Below are 20,747 nucleotides of genomic sequence, written 5' to 3'. Positions count from 1 at the left end.
AAGATCTCCCAATAAACAAAATGGAACACTTTGTCAACCCCGGGACTGCTTATAATGCTGAACCTGGTTCTTTACTGTTATTCGTCTTCCAGACTCCACTTCATCCCTCTGCGCTTCTTGGGATCTTTAACTTCCTGTGTAAATCCAACCTGCAAAGCACTACAAATCATTTTTTTTTAATTCCTTGTTTTCATCTAGTTACCATATTTTCTAAGATTCCACAATGACTTTCTACGTAAGTGTTAAGTCTCACTCATCCTGGCCGGGCCCTAATATATACTAATCTGTTTTGTCTGTCTTCTGAATACAAGCAGTTCCTAATATCCGATCTCTCTCCAGCTGAATTTTCAGGGGCACTCCCAGGCAGGTGACTGTGAACTGTGGCAGACATGCATTTTCTGGTCTAAAGTATCAGATCTTTTATGACAAGGGCCATTGCCAGGGTGTTTAGCATGGATGGTTCTGAGTGTGCTCTATATACCTGTGCTATACCCACCTAGACATTATCAAATGTACCCTACTTTGTCCAGGCTGTTCTTTACAAAATTCAATATGTGTGTAATTAGTGAATGGTTTAGTTGTTATATGAAAAGTAATATCAATGAGTCTAACAATGATAAGATAAATGGAAGCAGACCTTTTGAAAGGCAGCGATTTATTTTACTACTTTGGCATCATAAGATTAAAAAAAAAATCATCGTACTAATTTGGAATAAAATTTAAACGATTATTTAGCCCCATTGGCTGCACATTGTTCCATCGGCCCCCTGTAAATGCTGCCTTTGGTCAGCAATGCAGTGTTGAGAATTTGGTTTTAATGATTATTTTCTGATTTCATACAGCTTCCTCCGGCTTTGCACCACAATTTGAAAAGAAGAGTTATAGAGAGATTCAAGAAATCCCTCTTCAGCCAGCAGAGTAACCCTTGTAATTTGAAATCTGAAATTAAAAAGGTATGGTATTCTATATATAGGAATTCTTTGGCTGACAAAACACATCAGTTACATCTTATTCTTCCTTTACTTTGTGCTTTGAACTCTATCCTCTATTAAAGGCTTTTATCACTGCTTAAAATACCAAATCAAGTGTAAGTCTTAGCCTCTCCCAAAGGTGAGAGCCTTTGTTTCTTTAGCCATTATTTTCAGATGCTGCTAGAGAGTTCTTTCAGCATTATTATGTATTTTCCTAAGAATAAATGTTATTATTTATTTATTTGTGGTTGAACCCAGGGCCTTGTGCATCTGAGGCACACACTCTATGAATTGAGCTATATATCCCCAGTCCGAAAATAAATGTTATTTTCTATCTAACTTAATGTGTGTATATTTCACATATTTTAGAATATTCTACCCCAATATTTTATTAGAAGGAGTCTTCAGGGGACCCTCAAGTTGAACTCTGCTCTCTGAAAAAGGCAGTTGACCCTCTGAGACCATGATTTTGATGAATTGTAAGAGGGCTACATGAACTATTTCTAAAGTTTTTTCCCCCATCTTCAGCAATCTCCTAAACTTGAGATGCTAAAAAATATTTTTATTCATACATTCTCATTTAGTGACTAAATCACTACATTAACTATTAGTGATTGTTTAATTGTTTATTCTCTCATTAGCACAACTTGGTGGCAGTAAATCCCTTTGTCTTAGAAGTAGCCATAAACTCTGTTTTCCTGTCCCCGAAAGGCCCAAAACACAGGTCATTCAGCAAACTCAGGTAAAGATGCTTGGTCCCCTTTCAATTCTATATTTAAAATTTATTCTTTCTTTCTTTTTTTTTTTTTTAACATTGTTAACCTTGGCATGGACATACCACCAATGAACTTTCCCTTTGACTTTCTTTTTCCTATAATGTATCTGGTCTTAAACATGGACTTAGGAATTATTCAGGGAATATGATAGGCTCTTCAATGAGAAAGGCTAATCGAACATTTGCTCCGCTGCCTTCCATCTTCCATGCCTGCACCATTAGTGCCTGTACACACTAAAAGGAGATTGGGTGGGTGGGTGGTACTCGGGTTGTAGGTAAAGAAAGCACAAACCCTGTCTCATCAAAGATTAGAGAGCGAGATTTCTTTCATGCATTGTGTTGGCAAATAAGGCCAAGAAATGAAACCAGAGGAGATGGAAACAGAAACAGAGACCTCCCATGTTTATTTAATGATACTTACACTCTGTATCCTGAAGACTAGTAAATATATTTTTAAAAGACAGAAGCTCATATTTCCCACAAAAAGATTACCTGTTGCTTGGTTTCTCTATTCTTATTAAAGTGATATTCCCAATAATCCATTTTGTACATAAACTTATTTTACCAGAAATCCTGGTTTTTAAAGGTGAAAGCTTCTACTACAAACTGATATACACAAAGGTGGCTCTGACTCTTCCTTACTCAGTGATTTTCCAACAGTGTGTGTCCTTAAAGCACATCACTTTCATTTTTTATTACTCAGACTTCTGGTTCTGCATCCTTGCCTTGCTGTCTTTCTCTCTTCCTCTGAAGGCAAGGAGGTTTCTTTTTGTTAAATTGCACCCTCCCACTGCAGACCTGCGCTTTCCTCCTCCGCACCACGGTAGCATCTCTTACCAGTGCACTTAATTTCTCTCCCTTCTGGTCTAGGAAGTAAAAAAATGGAGATTAACAGGTGGTATAAGTGTCCTGGGGGGATAGTTATATCCTTATTTTCAACTTCATTTAAAGGCAGATTCAACTCTCCTGTGAAGATCACAGGGGTCCCCTTCTCTGATTCTATAAGCTCATGGTAGTCTGTGGGACACCCTGTGTGGACCTTTGGGCTGGAAAAGAGGAATGCTCAGCTCCAGCCAGGTCTCTGTCACAATCTACTAATAAGTAGGTTGTGTCTACTTATTAGAAGCTCTATAGGTTCCCAGGCTGGAGCCATAATGCTTAGAGCTTTATGGTGTATGCCTTCTTGCCCTGTCCCTTGCAGAGGCAGCCTTGACTCCTGTGTGTTAAGGAAACCTTGCCCAGATGTTGAAATCCTTCCTGTTCTTCACCACTGAACTGAGAAGTCAGCTCCTCCATAAAGGCTTCCTTTAATTTTTCCTGTTCAGGGTTATTCTCCCCTTTCTCTATGACTGGATCACTTTTTTACTCTTATGTTTAATGTATTTTTTTCTTCTGACTTACACTTCTGTTTTTCCCCCAGGCAGTGTTTCTGATCCATCTTGAAGGGTTTTATGTAGTGCCTGGCATGTAGCAGGTCCTTGATGTGTAATTATCAATTATAGAATGTATCATTTATGTATTCTGTATGAGATACTCTCGGTATACTCAATTCTTGATTAAAATAAATATATAATGATGTAACATATTCCTATATTTCCATATAAATGTTGAAAGATCTCCAGCCCTCATCTAAATCTAAGTGAGAAAATTGTGAGCTGTTTCCTGCCTTTCTGGTATAATCTTTTGCTTGCAATAATTTTTCTCCAGAAGTAGATTTCTCACTCCATGTATAGTCCTAAAGGATTGGCCAATTAGCCTTTGACTGATCCAGTCACCCCACAACAGTGCTGCACATAAAATACCCTTGATTCTCACCTTTCTCTCTCTCTCTCTCTCTCTCTCTCTCTCTTCCTGAAACTAAAGACCTCATGTCTCCAGGTTGAGAGCAAAATTAGGGCTGATTGTGTCTACTTATTAGTATCCTAAGACACAGCAGGATATATAGAGAAGTCGAAAATGGACAAGCCCTTTTCTAGAAAATTAAGGTCCTTATTTATAACTCACCTAAGGTGATCTTCAGTACAGCCTGCTCGGTCTTGCCTGGAACTGCAGGGACAATAAGGCAACCGAGTGACTAAACTGAGATTCTCATCATGGGAAAAAGAAGAAACAAAAGCAAGAGGTCAATTCAAATTAGCACTGGCAGTATCACTATGAAGGAGTATAAATTCACGACAAATCTTTAAAAAAGATGCACGTTTTCTAATACATAAACTAAAATGGTTTAGGAACTAACCAAGCAGCAATGAGTTCCTCTATCTATCCACGGTTCCTTGGAGACAGCTGATGGGCTTGGAGCAGCAAGGACACAGGACTAGGTTGGAGTATCTTGACAGGTGTGTCATGGAGGACAGCTGAGGGCATAACCTGCAAAGGCTCCCACTGCCTATCTGGGGGATAATTGGAGTACCCATGAGAGTAAGAACCAAAATGGATAATTGAAAGCATTAAATAATGTTTAAATCCAAGTGTTCATAATGATACCGAAGAAAATCTCTCATTGGTTACTTCTCAAGAATACTCAGTTCATTGTTTTTAAAATTGTTTGCAAATGTATTCTGTCTGTCCTTTATTAACTCTATCTTGGGGTAACTAAATGGTTGGTGAGGGGAAGTTTCTCATTATGGAAGGACTTACTAATAACTGCCAAAGGAGTAAAGAATATTATAGTTATGCAGCCCCTGGTGAAAGAGTGGATCTAGATATGATCCTCCAATGGCTGCTAACATCACAAGAAGAGGGACAACCTGGCGTGCTATGCCCCCTGATGGAAATGAACAACACTAAGTCTTCTTCTTGCTAAAAGCTTGCTTCTACATCTGATCAAGCCTCTAAATACAAAGTCAACCAGACTTTGTATAGTTAGAGCCTTCAGATCAATGTGGTTGCCACCTGGTTTTGCAAGAAGTTTTATTTACACAATCCTATGCATTCACTTATGTATTGTCTATGGCTACTTTTGCATTCTAGGCAGAATAGTGTAGCTGAGACAGAGGCCATATGGCCTCTAAACCCAAAACCTTTACTATCTAACTGTTTTAAGAAAATTATTTGCCAATCCCTGCTCTGATCAAGCTTACCACTTGCAGCAAATTCAGGAGAGAAAGAGAACATATTAATTGACAGCATGAGGATAATTGTGAGATAATTGGAGTATCAGAGTAATTGGAGTAAAACCCATACATGGAAATTCTGCAGAAAAACTGACCTATTTTTTTCAATAAATATATTGTTAGGAGGAGTGGAGAAAGAGAAAGGAAGAGAAAAGGAGGGGAGAGAAGAGAAAGGAAGAGAGGGATTGCCTATAAAGTTTAAAACATTTTAGGGAAAATATCAACCACTTGCAATATATGGACTTACTCCTTACTAACTTAAAAAAAAAAACTTGAAAAGCAAAGTTCAAAACATGTATTTTTTTTTGAGCTAATCAGGAAAATGTAAACATTGGTTGTAAATTTTGTTTTATTATGGAATTAATCATTTCTGTGTTCTGATTATTTTTAAAAATAAATCCATATTTTCCCCAATGCCATGTTGAGTTTTTATGGGTGGCCTAGTGTGTTTAAAGGGTTCCTTTTCCAGTTTCTGTAGGTAGAACTTTCGTAGGTAGGACAGGATGTGGAGGAGATATAAGTGAGGCAAGATGGGCCCTGTTTAAGCCGGTTGGTGGGTTAACGGAGTTCATCGTGTTGTCCTCTCTAGTTTTGTTAAATGTTAGAAATTTTTTTTTAATAATAAAAACAGTCATGCATTTAGTTTGAGTGTTGCTGCCAGATCCCTCCCAGACCAATGTCTGGGCATGAGTGTTTTGAAAACAGCTCACCTAGCAAAGCTGCCACATAGAACTGGAGTGGTTCTGTTCTAGCAAAAGCACTTGGATGAAGGGTTTCCTGGGCTGCATCCTCTGGGGTAAGAAGGTGGCTTTTTAAAATTTGTACAAAAGCACAATGGGCACTGGAGCCATGTGATTCTAGCAGGTAGCGAGGGCTGAGAACCATTGCGTTATAAGTTACAAATATCATTTGGACCAAGAATGAATACAAACAAAACAATCTATACCCAGGTGGGAAGCAGCTAATGATTTAAGCATTGAGCCATGGCCAGGAGTTCTCAATTTTGCTGCTTACTAGAATTACCTAGAGCTCTTAAACATAACAGGCCGCATATCCCTTCCCTCACTTAATCCCCCAGGGAAATGGAACTCCGGAAATTGGATCCAGGTATTGGTTTGTTTTTAAATCTCAGGTGATTTCTTTGAACAGCCAAGGTTGAAAATCGTTAGTCTGGTAAGGTCAACATTTTTCATATCTTATTGTGCATATCTGTCACCTGGGTTATTAACCTGGGTTGTGATTCAGTAGGTCTGGTGAGGAGGGGAGATTGTGCTGTGCCCATCTAGGGGTGTGCTTTGAGTAGCTGAGCTGCATAGAACATAGTGTCTATCCACTAGGAACATCTAGTGTATCCAAATACTTTTTGTTAGAAAGATGGTCTGTCTAGTAGGCCAAAAACGTTATCTAGATACAATCGCATCCTGGGCCTCCAATTCTGCATTTTACCCGGCTCCCCCAGTGCTGCTGCTGCTGCCATTCTAGGGAGCACTCTTTGATGGGAAGGCCTAGAGAAAACCCTCTGATGGTCTTCCAATGGTGTGGGGTAGATGATCCAGAACTTCTTCCTCTAGGCGTGTGCCTCCCTGGTTCTTCTCTTCAGTTTCCAATCTGGTCTGCGCTTGAGTGCAGATCAGCAGGTCAAGTTTCCATTATTTAACAGCTGGCACATTCTTTGCTTCCTTACTCCAGCTTTCCAGCTCTTTTTCAGGCAGGCAGATTGCTCAGCATCCTGGACTTAATTAATTAAATGGTCCTTTATGCATATAATCATCATGGTTTATATTTGCCTAGTCCTTGCCAGGGCCCTTGGAGACATCATAAATCAGCAGGTGCAGCAGGAACCTGTTTAGACCAAGTGGAGGAGGACCTATAGCAGGGCTCTCCTGCCTGGCAGACTCAGGCCACCATTCTCTCTTTGCCTCGACCCCACCATCAGTGTCCGATTCAGGGTCTGCAGAAGACAAATCTTCTGGGTAATTAATGGTAGATTTCCAGTCTTTTAGTTTTGGTAGGTATACAAAAATTCTTGATGGGAATGTAAGGCCCTACATAGCAGGGCTACTTTTCATTAGCAGTGGGGACTTTGAGAGTGTTGGGGGTGCTGATGATGGACAAGCATATGTGGGTGCATGTGCAGATGTGTGTGTGTGTGTGTGTGTGTGTGTGTGTGTGTGTAAGAAAACAAGTTGGTATAAAGACTGGACACTTTTGTTAACAAAGTGGCCTATAAAAAGCTAATAAAAAGCTAATAGGAGCTGTAGGTTAGAAAAGATGCAAAATTAGGAAATAAGTTATGTCTTATAATGATGCAGTTCAGTCAAAGAGGACAAGGAAATCTGAAAGGAAATGAGACCAGAGACCAGTGAGTGCAGAGTGATGGAACATGTTGTGAATTTTCTCACTGCTGGTACCTCATTTCATTTATGTTTGGCTCAATTTCTTCCAGAGTCCTACCTCAGTTGCATTAGATCCCACATAATTTGTGTAGTTGTTCTGCAGCAGATAGCCTTATTTTATGATATGGGAAAGAAAATGTCGTTTGGGAAATTTAGTAGCGATTACATTTGTAGTTTCTCATTGTTTTCTTCTGTTTTAGGTTCTGTCTAAAAAGTACTATATTCTATTGACCAGTAAGTGCTCAAATTGCATAATACTTGCTCAAAATCAATGGTGTTTGGGGAGGAGGAGGAGAAGGAGTGGGAATAGGGATATGCAGCCTGTTCTCTGGAATTTATTTATTTGACTTGCTTAGTTCAAAAGTGTGTATCAACTGGGCAGGCTGGGGAATGCCCATAACCCCAGAGATTCTAGAGGTTGAGGCAGAAGGATTCCAAGCCCAAAATCAGACTGTGTAACTTAGCAAGACCCTGTCTCAAAATAAAAAGGAAAAAGGGCTGTGGGTATATAACTCAGTTCAATCCCCAGTTCCCCCACCAAATAGCATGGATTATTGTTTGTTCTTCAGAACTGTAGATGTCTGTTCAGAGCAGGAGAGCTCTCTTATTTCAGTTCAGAAGAAGGTCTTATACATGTTTCCAAATAGCATGAGTGCCACACACAGGAGGTACACCTGTCAGTGGGAGGATCACAGTGCACTAAGGACTTGGGCATGCTGGTCCAGGACTGCTGGTTCACTGGCTTGCTGTGAGGGCCACTGCTTTAAAGGTGTCCTGCTGTGTCCTCCCTATTTCCGCCTCCTGGGGAACATTTACTTTACCATCTGGCACATCCAGGATTAGACTTGCCACCTTGTTCTCCCCTCCTCTGTCCACCGCAGTAACACTGGCAACGTAAGTTCACCTTCTGCTCTGTCTTTAAATCTTAGCATCTCTATCAACTGCTTCACTTCATTTTTCAGACACTTATTTCTCTGCAGTAATGGGGAGTGAACCCAGGGCCTCACGCAGACTAGGTAAGTTCTCTGCCACCGAGTATTTTTTGTGTCCCCCAAGTTATTAGCAGTTGGGACTGGTGGCAGGGTGGATGGTTCTGCTTGACCTTTGGTGGTAGGCAGCCCTGGGTTCCGGCCCTGCTTCTACCACTTAATAGCTATGCTCTTTGGGAAAATTGGTTTACCTCCCTGTTTCCTCACCTGTAAAGTGGGGATGATATTTACTTTAGGGGATAGTTGTAAGAACCAAATATATTATTAAATATGTCTAGAGTGTCACAAGTATCACTAGCTGGCAGTGGGTGCTACCGTTGTTAATAATGCTGGCTCTTCCATATCCTTCCTTCCTTTGTCACCTGGTCCAGGTTCTTGGCCCTTCCCTCTTTCATCAGTGCCACAACTGCTTTGCAGATCTCCTTGTTTCCCAAGACTAGCAGACTTAAAGTTAGTTCTTTAACACTTGCTTTTTATTATCATACTAAAAAATGTTAGTAGTTTCTGAATCCATCATCTCAACTCTGGGATCCAGCTTTCCAGACTAAATGAGTGACTTAGTAATAAGTCACTCATTTGTTTAGTTGAGCCCCTCATACTCTTCATAGTGTGTCTGCATTCACTCTGCCCTCCCAGCCCCAATCCAACCTCTGTGCTCATTGCATTGCATCAAGGGTGATTCTTTCAAAGCAGACCATCTCCCCCACCTCTCTCTTACACACATTCTCTCTCTCTCTCTCTCTCTCTCTCTCTCTCTCTCTCTCTCTCTCACACACACACACACACACACACGCACACACATCACAGAAAACCCTTTGGAGGATCATTAAATAGAATACAAAAATCCTCTCCATGTTATTTCCATTCCCATTTGGTCCAAACCCTGCTTATCTCTCCATCACATACTGCTCTTGCCCCTTTGCTGTCTCCAGAGCAGCCACGAGCCCTTTTCTATAGTTTGCTTATCTGCCATGCTGTTTCCGCCAGTCTTTGATCATGCTTTCCCCAGGCTGTAATCCTCTTTCCACCGGATCCTTCACTCATTCTTACTTATTACATCAGTGCTTGGCATAAGTGGTACCTTGGGAAAACCTTTCCTGGATAAAACAAATCTATCATCACCTCCTAGAGCCACAGACCTGCCCTTCAAGGCATTCAGCACAGTTGCAATTTTACATGCATCCAACTAAATATTTCACAGGCACACCTCCCCATAAGTAGGCAGCAAGCTCCCAGAGGATAACTTGATTGTCACTGAGTTATTTCATTCTTTGGATCGGTGTTTGGCACATAGTAGTTGATTTTAAAAATTCACTGAACTAGTGAATGTCACTTCTCCCTTCATTCTGAATCCTTGTAACTCCATAACAATGGACTCATGTAATTTTCCTCTCATTGTTGTGTCTTCAGTATGCAGTGCCTGACTGTTACCTCAAACTCCCCTCACCTGGATTGCCAGCTTTGCTTCCTTCATTCCACCTACCCACATCCAGGCTTGGTTTCCATGTTCCTTCTACAGAACCTCTGCAAACCCTGGTGGTCTCCTCTTTTAAAGTCTAGAACTCACCATCTCATACTTTATGATTTTTTGTATCACCATTTCACAGATTTAATCTATTCTTCTAGTCAAGATACAGGTCTTGTAGAAGGCAGATCATTTCTGCATCCTGCTTAAATCAAACAGAACACGCTGACCAATACACAGGAAGGCACAAAATGTTTGTTGCAAGAATACATGTATCTAGAAACTGAAGCACAAACAGAAGTTCTAAGAAGCTCTTCGCATAAAAATAAACACACATGGGTTCAGATGCAAGGCCAATGGCCCATTTCTTTGAAGTTCCAAAGCAATCTCAAAAAACGTTTTCTTTAAGCTTTAAAAATCAATGAATAAAACTTGTTTTTTTTCATACAGTAGCAGCCTTGATCTCTCTAGGTCACCCACCCTTTATATACTTTCCTCTGGGGCTTTTTGGGTGTGAAATCTTTAGGATTTCAAGATATAAACTTCTTAATTAAATTGAACAAGCTTTCTGTAATGAAGGGGAACATTTTAAGGCAGCCAAATTACTCCTGTGCCAAGCATAGGAGAAATATCCCTATGGTCATTTGAAAGGTAATGCCAGGAAATTATTTTCAGCATCATAATACATATTAAGAAGCTTAGCTGGAATGACCTGCTCGCTGGGTAGGGAAAACGCAGAATGCTTAGGGCTGACCTCCAGGCACCCTACAGCATGATGGGAAAGTTTGTCAATAGGTGACTGTCAGATCCTCCTGCATTACACTGTGCTACAATCTTACAGTTTTGTCATATTACAAATAGGTTATTAACTAAAGTCAGGAAAATAAAATTTCAAGAATAAAAAAGGCTGAATAGTGTCATAGATATTTGGTAATATGGAGACTGGAAAACACATAAATGATTTGTATTTGCAGTATCCAAAGTACAATGATGGAATAATTAGTTATCACTTACTTATATAAAACATTTTCATTTAGGCATAAAATGCATGATGTATACAATGATGTACATATACAGCCAGCACCATAAGTTTGTAGACATTTATATGAATCCATATGTATATATGTTTGCCCAGGTGACCATATAGAACCCACATCAACATATAGAACATTTCCTGCCCCACAGAGGCCTCCTGCTGGTTAAGCCCCTTCCCTTGCCACAACGTAATCTTTATCCTGATTTCTCTCACCATGGATTAGTTTTACCTGATTATGAAAATATACATAACTGAAGCCAGGTGCTATGTATTCTTTTGTTTCTGGTTTCTTTTGTTCAACACTCATCCATGTTTCGAGAATTCATAGTTTGTTCTTTGTTATTGCTTTGCAGAATTCCATTGTCTGAGCACATTATGAAATATCTGTTCTTCTATCCATGGACTTTGGGATTTTTTTCCAATTTTTAGTCATTATTAATAAGGCACTATGAACATTCTTGCCCTTGTCTTTTGATGGATATATGTACTGATTTCTCTTATGTAAATCCTTAAGGGGAAATCACTGGTTGTAGGGTTGATGTGCATTGTTTAATGGTCACATATACTGTCAGGTTTCTCAAGTGAACAAGAATGCATTTTAATTGATGAACAGAGTATATGAATTCAGAGTGACTACTATTGTTTAGTCCAAATTCTGCCATTTGTCTCTAATTTATTGATATTTGACCTTTTAAAAATATTTCAACTCAGGTATTAAAATTGGGCCATCCCAAGTGCTGGTTGAAATTAAAGGTGAAAGGAGTTGAAAAACATCAATAGCTTAAAATTCCATTTTAAAAATTCAGCTTTATAGGAAGACATTAAGCCATTGGAGCTCTAATAAATTCTGTCTTTGGTGAATTACTCTTTTCTTCAGAGTGTTAGGAACTAATGTTTGGAGATTAACCTTAATTAATAGTAATTTAGCAAAATGTAATAAGAAACTTGTTTGTCTTGGTCAAACAAGAAGGCATTGTTCAAAGCAGAAACATGAGAAAGGGCTGGGATTTGGACTAAACATACTGTTCTGTTGAATAATTGGAGTTTATTCCTCCTACGCTTGATTAAAAATAACATCTTGATGTCCCAGGCCCAAGCCATTATTTTTCTATCCATTTTTATTTTTGCTCTCATAAAGCTATAAAGTGTATTTTTTTCATGTGACCAGGGAATTGTCTAACTTGCTTTCACTGTAATGTGCCCGCTTCCAATTTATAAGTTCTATTGGAAGGAAGATGTTTATCTCTTTTCAAGGGATTGAAATCCACAGAGCACTAAATTTTCTACACAGAGACATGGGGAAATGGAAAACACCACACAGAGGTCTCCTGTCATTTGCTTCTGAATATAAAATAAGATGTAGGTTTGCTTTTTTTTTTTTTTTTCTGTTTCAGTTATCTCAGGGATCTCCAGAACCAATCGAGCCAAACTTCTTTACGGCAGATTACCATTTATTACGTCATTCATTGGGTGGAAACAGCTTGTCCTCAAATGACCTGACAGGTAATGGTCATCAATATGGGTAATCTGGATTTCACACACACACACACACACACACACACACACACACACACACACATCGTATTATTTGGATCAGCAGCTAAACCTCAAGTATCACCTTCAACTGAAAAGAAAAAAATAAAGCTTATTTTGTTATCCATGGTAATAGTTGACATATAGTAGGAATCAAGAAATTCCCTCAGATTTATCTTACCCAGTGTGGCAGCTTCCTTGATCATTTATTAATACCATGAACAAACAGCAGAATCTGTGTGGGTGAATTGTTATTCAGAATTCTTTCTGTTTCTTCTTGCTTATCTGATGATGGGAAATAAAATGCCCCCAAAGCATCGAGGGAGATAAAAAGTAGAAAGTGAAAGCTTAAATATTCAAAATGGTGAAAAAGTTGAAGCTTACTTGAACAATCCACATCAAACATATTCAATTTTTTCCCCTTTTTAGCAGAAATTTCACATAGGGAGGTAATATGACATAGGGATTAAGGGCAAAGATTCTGCAAACCTGGATGCCTAGATTCAAATCTCAGCTTAACTATTTAGAAGCTGACCTCAAACAAATTATGGAAGCTCTTTGAACTTCAGTATCCTTTCCTGTAAAATGGGGATGAATATAATAACTATATAAAAATAATAAAATATATAAAATTTAAAACAATAAGTAACACCTATGTCATCGAGTTATAGTGAGGATCAACCTAACTTAAAAAGTCTCTGACCATTAGTAGGAGCTCGGCATAAGTAAATTCTTGTCATATTAGAAAAAGAGTTCTGGCTACTCTGAGGTTTCAGAACTCCTGAATAATTTTTGAATCTAAATAAATCATAGTTCTATCACTCAGTAAGATGAACAGAAGTTAAAGCTCTTACAGTTAAATGAGACTTGACATCTCTTCCATTTGGAAAAATGCTTCACTTTAGTTGTGCTTATGTTCTTACCTGAGCAAATTATTTCCTGTATCAATTATCAGACTTTCCCTTAGTCTTAGTCTCCTGGGATAAAGCTAATCCCCATGCAGGTAGAATTTTATTTAAAATGGTTTCTGAGAAGTTCATAAGATCAAGATAAAAAAAATGTGCGGAGTCATTTGCTTCTAAAAGCCTCTCCCAGGACAGGTAAGTTCATGTACAGGCCAAACTTCTCCTTCCATTAGCAACTGTGATGGGGTGAACGCTGATGGAAGTCTCTCAGAAGCTTGACACTGAGTTGAGGACTCCTCCCAGGGCAGCCCGGCGCTCCACCCCAGAGCTGAGCAGGCGTGACCCTTGTCACAGCAGGCTTGGCAAGAGCAAAGGCAGCACAGCTGTGGTGCTGTGGGGAGGGAACAGGGAGCACCTTTAAACTTGGCTTTGAAAATGAACTGCAAGGATTCACACCTTCAAGCCTCCCCTTCAACTGCAGCCTGATCTCTTTTCTCCCTCCAGAGGGGCAGGGAACTCCCCGGTCTCCACATAGGTTGATACATTCAAGTAGAAACTGGTCAGCCGTGCTCCTGGCAGCATGGGGTAGGTTAAGGTGCTGCTGCTATAGTCATACCAACCATCAATAAAGGTCCTCCTCACTAATGTATTTTCCTACAGGCAGCCACATGCCATAGTCAGATCTTTGTGGTCTTTCACTAATTCTGCCTCCCTATAAGAATTTATTTTCTTGCCAGCACATAGGTCCTCTTCTTGCCTTATGGATGATTGGAGTTTCTCAATCAGAAAACTCACCCATCAGGTAGTTCATGTTTGGACTCATGAACATGGACAAATACAGCCCTGACTTCATCAGCCAGTTTGTGCTGTAAGCAATGCTCCTAAATCTCAGTATGGCCATACGCAAAGCAGCCAGTTATTACAGAGAAGCAGAGCATCTGTCAAAAACCTAGACACTTAGGAATTTACTTTTAAGTCTCATTTTTATCATTAAGAAATTGACCTATTTTCACTGCACTTGAAGTCATAATTGCCAATAAAGTGTGACTGAGAAAATTAGACCAAATATCAGACTTCCAATAATTCATCTATTTCAGGTCCACCCACCAGCTTCGATTTGGAGGAAGGAATAACGTATGAGCAGATGCAGGTGAGGTTTTTGCAGTGCCTCTGAATGATTTTATTTTGTTCCTTTTAATTTGATACTAACCTGATTTTTTTTTTCAATTTTAGAGTGTGATTGAAGAAGTCCTAGAGGAAAGTGGCTATTACAATTTTACATCTAACAGGTGAGATCTAGAGTTTGATTTCAAATGTGAAAGATGAAATGAGATCATCAGATATTGGATATGGTTTTCTCTAGCCTTCATTTCAGAATTTTTTTTTTCTTTTTGAACCTTTATTTTAAATATTTGTATAAAATATCTTTGCCAAGACAATACATGTTGCATATCTTCTGTATGGACACAGCTCCTATGTTCTCTTTTGAAACAAAAAGTGATCTTCCTAGTAAATGACTTATATAAGAATAACAAATATAATTGAGTGGAAAAGCATTATCTAGATTTTTAAAATTAAGATTTGTCTCATTCTATAGAAGAGCTAAAAACCTGGGTTTCCATCATTTTGAAATCTACCATTATTTGCATAGAAGGCTAGGTGTGGGAAATGCAACTAAATAAAGAATCCCTTCAGGTGCATTTAAGATGGGTTTCTATGCAGTCCCTCTGTGTTTTGTTTTACCATTTGCTTGCTCTAAATAAGAGATGTCCGTTTACTGGGACTGCTCAAAGGGACTGCGTATTATCTTAATATAATCATTATTTGTTCTCTTAAAATACACTCCATTTTATCAATTTAAATCTAGTCCTGAATTCCTGTAGTTTTACTATTAGGCACAGCGTTGATGCAACAATTTGGGTACAATTAGTTTATTTGAGAGGTGATTCCGGGAAACACTAGTATGGGATAAAGAAGTTATTTAATACAGGTGTCATTATCAAGCGGGTTTTCATTGACTGGTGCTCAATCCCATGGAAGAAATCCGAGAGCCAATGCAGAAAGTGAACAGATGTTAGAGTTTTCCCACTCCCAGGGTGAGGGAGTTGGGGTATTTAGTTTCCAGTTTCCACCAGTCATTGTTTGAGGCCTTTCCCAGGAAGTGTTGATTCCCTGGTAGTTTCTGGCCTTTTTAAAGGTGGTCAAAGGAAGGTGTAGAGGCCAGAGAAATCCTCAAGGAGAGAAATCGGTACTGGCCACTAGGAATTCAGCCAGTATGTTTTGAAGTGGCATGGATGAGAGGGTATGGGCAGTGACAATATCTACCCTACTGAGCTGTCTCTTGACTTTCCAAGGACCTGCCCATAGCTGAATCATCAGATTGATCACAAGCATCCACACACACAGCCCAAGTGGCTCAGTGTTGTTTTATGAGGCACTGTCCTTTGATACCAGGGGTGCTTTATCACAGAACTACATCCCCAGGCCTTTTTTTTAAAATTTTGAGACAGGGTCTCACTAAGTTGCCCAGGCTGACCTTGAACTTGGGATCCTCCTGCCTCAACCTCCTGCAAGCAGCTGGGATTATAGGTATGGGCCACTGTGCTGGCTAGTAAAGCTATTTTGTGGTATCTAAATTATTTGTGGTATCCAAATTATTTTAGAAGTCTCCCTTAAAGATAACTAGTAACCATGATAAGAGAAAGAGGGCCCCGGAACATCTGGTTACAGTAGTTACCAGGAAATTGGATTTTCTTTGAGGTTAGTTCAGTCACCAGTATATATTTTTCTTCTCTCATTTCAGTGAGGTTTTCTTATGAATCACACATGAGATTATTCAACTACTTGCTCTTTTAGCTCGATAATATATTTCCAAAATACACCCTTCATAAATTTAGTTCTGTTGTGATTTGTAACTACAGAGAAATGATGAGTAATTCTCATCTTCCAAAGATATATTGTTAATAGAAATTACCATTCTCTGCAATCACTCTTCTTCCAACATCCCTGGAGAGGTTTCTGGATTTTCCCTTTCTGCTGGAGGGCAGACTTTATCCAGTCTTCTGTGGATAATATGAATGTCTCTGTTTTCCAACACTCAGCATCTTATTATTTCAAGTGCCCTTGGCTTGTAGTGGGGTAAAGGTGACTGTTGTCATTTTATCTGCATTTCCTCAGCGACTCAGATCAAGGGCAAGAAATGTCCTCATATTTTTGCAGAAAATCAACTAAATACTAATGAAAAACTAGGTGTGTAAATTTAAGGAAGCTCTTATAAGAGCTCTTAATTGCTCCTTTAAACATTGTCTTTTTTGTAATAACAACAAAAAACAACAAATATATTACTCTTTTTTTAGTTTGACTCTCATTAAGTCTTTAAAAAAATCTAGTTCTGGAGATATATTACTTTCTTAAAAGGTGTTGCAAATTTCCTTATGATGAACAGATAATAAGATTCCTAATAACAAAGGCAAAAAACTGTTCATAGTTACATTTAGAATTTTAAATAGAATATGAAGGCACATTTGAGCAGTGAAGTTCAAATAGCACAAATTGGACAGGACATCAAAAATTTTATAAGATTCCCCAAAAGAATATGAATCATTTAAAAATCCACATTAGTATGTATAATTAGTATATGTTAAAAATAGATATTAAATTTTTTAAAATCCATGAGTTCATGATATTCACTTTTTTTGGTTTCTTTTTTTTTTTTTTTGGTGGACACAATATCTTTATTTTACTTTTATGTGGTGCTGAGAATCGAACCCAGTGCCTCATGCATGCTAGGCGAGCACCCTACCACTTGAGCCACATCCCCAGACCCACTTTCTTGGTTTCTAATAGCAATGATAGATCTTGGGAAAAAAACTTCAGTTTAATGGTAAGCAAGAGCCCTTGGTGTCCCCCAAACCACTACTAGTTTACAGGTATCCCAGATAAATTCTCTCTCTCTCTCTCTCTCTCTCTCTCTCTCTCTCTGGTACTGGGGATTGAACTCGGGGCCACTCACCTACTGGACCACATATTCAGCCTTATTTTGTATTTTATTTAGAGACAGTGTCTCACTGAGTTGCTTAGCACCTTGCTTTTGCTGAGGCTGGCTTTGAATTTACAATCTTCCTGACTCAGCCTCCCAAGCCTCTGGGATTATGGGTGTGTGCCACCCAAATCAATTCTTAAGAGGCAGTTCAGGCTTCACTTAGAAGTACCTAATAATGTACAATCCAGAAACATGCATTTCTCCAAATATAAATCAAAATAGCGGGTGCTGTCATGATCTTTGCAGTCAAAAGGTGGAGAATGTTAAATGTCTCAGGACATACAGAAATATGTAGATTCTGTATTTAGAATCACTGGAGTATATTTTTCCTAAATAAAGGTTCCATGGAATAACCAATATTACCAAAGATATCACATAATCCATGAAAAATAAAGTCTCATGACCAAATATATTTTGGAAACTTGGAATGTAGAAGTTTCCATTTTTGGAGAATACTGATCCTCATTACTCTATTAAAGACCTGAGGCATCCTATAGGAAAGACACCTGATGACCTGGTTTGTTTACTCCGGTGTTTTCCTCCTCATTTACATAGAACACAAGCTGAGAAAAGCTGTGCCAGTTGGGAATGGTTTTACTCTTCCACCAGGGTCTACCCAGATGTGCTGTTCTTCACATTGTCATTGTTAACATCTTAATTGTCGTTGTCGTCGTATCATCATCATCATCATCATCATCATCATCAAAAAACATTGTTAAATCATCTTGGTTAAGCACCATCCGGAGAGAGCAACATACACAATAACTTTTATTATTCAAGTTTGCAATTTAAGCTTATACACAGATCATGCAGCCAAACCCCAAACCGTTAATGGTGATGGGGCATATTTTTCAGCTTAGACAGTAGGGCTTATATTTAATTAGGGAAAAGAATAGAGAGGTGCCGTTCTCAGACTGCAAGTCTCAGGGTGAAGTCATTATCTGTCTGTTGGCTATCTTTGGGGAAGACTTCTGGAACTGCTAAAATAAATGACGGGGAGACTGCTTTAGCAGTTGGTTTTAGAAAGAATATCTTAGGTACAAAAAATTGCATTAGAAAAAGACAATGGTAATAGAAAGGGAAGTAGCAGCAAGGACCCCCTGACCAAAATGAGGGATTCCTTATTTCTGAGCTTCTGGAGAGGGCAATGAGGATGGAGTTGAGAGGCAGAAGCAGTGTGAAGAAACTGAAAGAAGGCCGAAACAGGCTCGGCCAGCCACATAACTGTTTCCAAGACAGGGCCTCTTCCAGATCGTTGGTGATGTTGTATGATTAATGACATTTTACATTCATAGACACTTAGTTTCCTTACCAGAAGGCTACATCTTAGTGATACCGGCTTTGAAAATCAGGATTGAGTCCTCCTTCCCCCCATGTTGAATATTATTCACCTGAGAAATGCCGAGGCAAGGGTAGAAAGCAAATTTTAAGAGACAGAAATTGGGGAGGGGGGAGACTCTTCCAGAGAAGAGGGGACCCAGAGCTGGTGTTTGTGTGTGGGAGTGGGGATGCATTTCCTCTTTATAGATTTAGGTTTCCTTTCTTCTCTTGCCCCCTCTTCCTCTTATCTTGCCTACAGGACCAAAAGGCAGGAAAAGAGGTTCTCAGGGAGAGATTGTTTGTGTTGGCAACAGGGATCCTTCCCCTCCCCAGAGGTGTTAGCCACCCACCCACTGATGGGGAAGTGCCATCACCCCATTTCTTTTTCCTTGATAATCAGCGACCTGCCCTTCGCCTCGTTCTCACTAGTAGGCCTCAATTTCACCCTTGTTTGTAAAACTGTGAGTTCTGTGATTGACTAGATGGCAAGCCTCTCTTCTTTTTGAATATACTTAGATGCATATTGACGTGATGTTTTTTAAATAATGAAATATTGCATTGAGAAATACATACAAGAGAAAAAAATCTACATTGAATCGGCTTGCATTTCTTTATTTCCTCATGACTGATGAACATGTAAAAATAGTCATTTGAATGCACACAGCATTCAAATGTACAAGCTACTTGGAACTGGCGTTTATTTTTCCACTCTAGATTATTTTTAATTTCTACTGAATTCATAATTTGAGATAGACCCTGTTAGCACTGAGCTTCAGTAAAAGACAGTTTTTTATAAATGTTCCCATCCTGATAATATATTTTTTAAAATTTATTGTGATTTATTTACTTATGTGTCTGAGCCATAGCTTTTGAAACTGAATGTGTGAACTAAAATATTTGTGTTTACAGAGAACTCTTTCTATTTTGCAATCTTCTAGGTATCACTCCTATCCATGGGGGACGAAGAATCACCCAACCAAAAGATGAAAATGTTGCACCTTGAATGAACTTGCTTTTCCCAGTAAAGTTCAAGTTCTGGACTTCAGCCACTACAACAAGATGCTGAGGACTGGATTTTGCTAGAGGGTGTGGAAGGGGAGAGACCAAAATGCCATGGGGCCAGGAGCATCTTTTTTCTGGAGATCCTGTGTGGGATGTATGACAGCTATAGTTCTTGGGTGGGGGGCTCCATTCCCAGTACGTATTATATACAAGATGACAGGGCTGTCAATGTTGCTCCTGGAAGAAAATGCTGCAAAAGTCATCTGTGTGGGGGAACCCCTTGTCACAGAGCTTTCCTCTGAGATGGAAAAAAAAATGGCATATTTTTCAAAGGAACATTTTATACTCAGGATGGCTGAAACTATGTTGAAAGGCATCTAGCCTTTTATATATAAAAAATATTTTTAGATAAACAAAACTATAGGACCTAGAATGATATATTGGGTGATGATTGATTCATGGTATCCTCTAATTTTTTTTTAATCTTAAAAGAAATTTAAAATATGTGATTTTTTTTTTAAATGAAAGAATTTGCTTTCTCTTAACCACTTGGGTGCTAGTGGTCTTGAGCCATGACACAGTGTAGACAGTATTTAAAAACTTTGCACAGCACCTGGACATAATGCAAATTGTCAGATTTCAGTTAGAGTAATAGAATGCATCGATGTATGGTGTGTGCATATGTACATAGATCTAGGGGAGGGAGAGAGGGAGGTTTTGATTAGACTAATGCTTTGCTGCTAATCAAACTTATAGTGTTTTTAGAGCACTTTGAGGAGTTCATAGAATCTATGAAGCAGATGCAATATTCCTAAGTCCCTTTTACTAAAATTATCTGCATTTTTAAATAAATGTTTATTGTTTGATAATTTGAAATGAAAACAATTATATAATAAACACAAATTCCTTCCCTACTCCTTGAAAACTGCCCAAAGAAAGAAAAATCAGAATGCCAAACAGTGTCCCATCTCTATGTAGGAAGAATTTATGATGAGAGTTTAATCTTATTGAGCTAAAACTCCTTCTCTGCAGCTGGCTTAGAATTTTGTTGTATTGTCAAGAAATCCCATTTTGCCAAATCAAATTGCACTTCTACCTACTTAAAGTACAATCCATTCTATATAATTAGTAATCTGGAAGCTGAAATTGTACTTTTTATTTACTTGAGTTCTGTTATCTTTAACTGCACTGATATATTTT

General features: G+C 38.8%; 1 protein-coding gene across 8 annotated transcripts in view; it reads left to right on the top strand.

The window, feature by feature from the left end:
- The window catches only part of Nek10 (NIMA related kinase 10), a 190,356-nt gene extending 170,824 nt beyond the window's left edge, over nucleotides 1-19,532 (top strand). For all 8 annotated transcript variants that reach the window (XM_076868669.1, XM_076868661.1, XM_076868640.1 and 5 more), the window contains 5 exons: nucleotides 843-953; nucleotides 12,140-12,248; nucleotides 14,281-14,333; nucleotides 14,417-14,472; nucleotides 19,484-19,532. In XM_076868669.1, coding sequence (XP_076724784.1) covers nucleotides 843-953; nucleotides 12,140-12,248; nucleotides 14,281-14,333; nucleotides 14,417-14,472; nucleotides 19,484-19,532 — 378 coding nt within the window. The remainder of the gene's footprint in view (nucleotides 1-842; nucleotides 954-12,139; nucleotides 12,249-14,280; nucleotides 14,334-14,416; nucleotides 14,473-19,483) is intronic.
- Nucleotides 19,533-20,747: the final 1,215 nt, after the last annotated feature.

The sequence above is a fragment of the Callospermophilus lateralis genome, chromosome 1 (assembly GCF_048772815.1).
Source record: "Callospermophilus lateralis isolate mCalLat2 chromosome 1, mCalLat2.hap1, whole genome shotgun sequence".
Classification (NCBI taxonomy): domain Eukaryota; kingdom Metazoa; phylum Chordata; class Mammalia; order Rodentia; family Sciuridae; genus Callospermophilus; species Callospermophilus lateralis.
The sequence above is the reverse complement of the archived record's forward strand: the minus strand, read 5'-3'. Positions and strand labels throughout refer to the sequence as shown.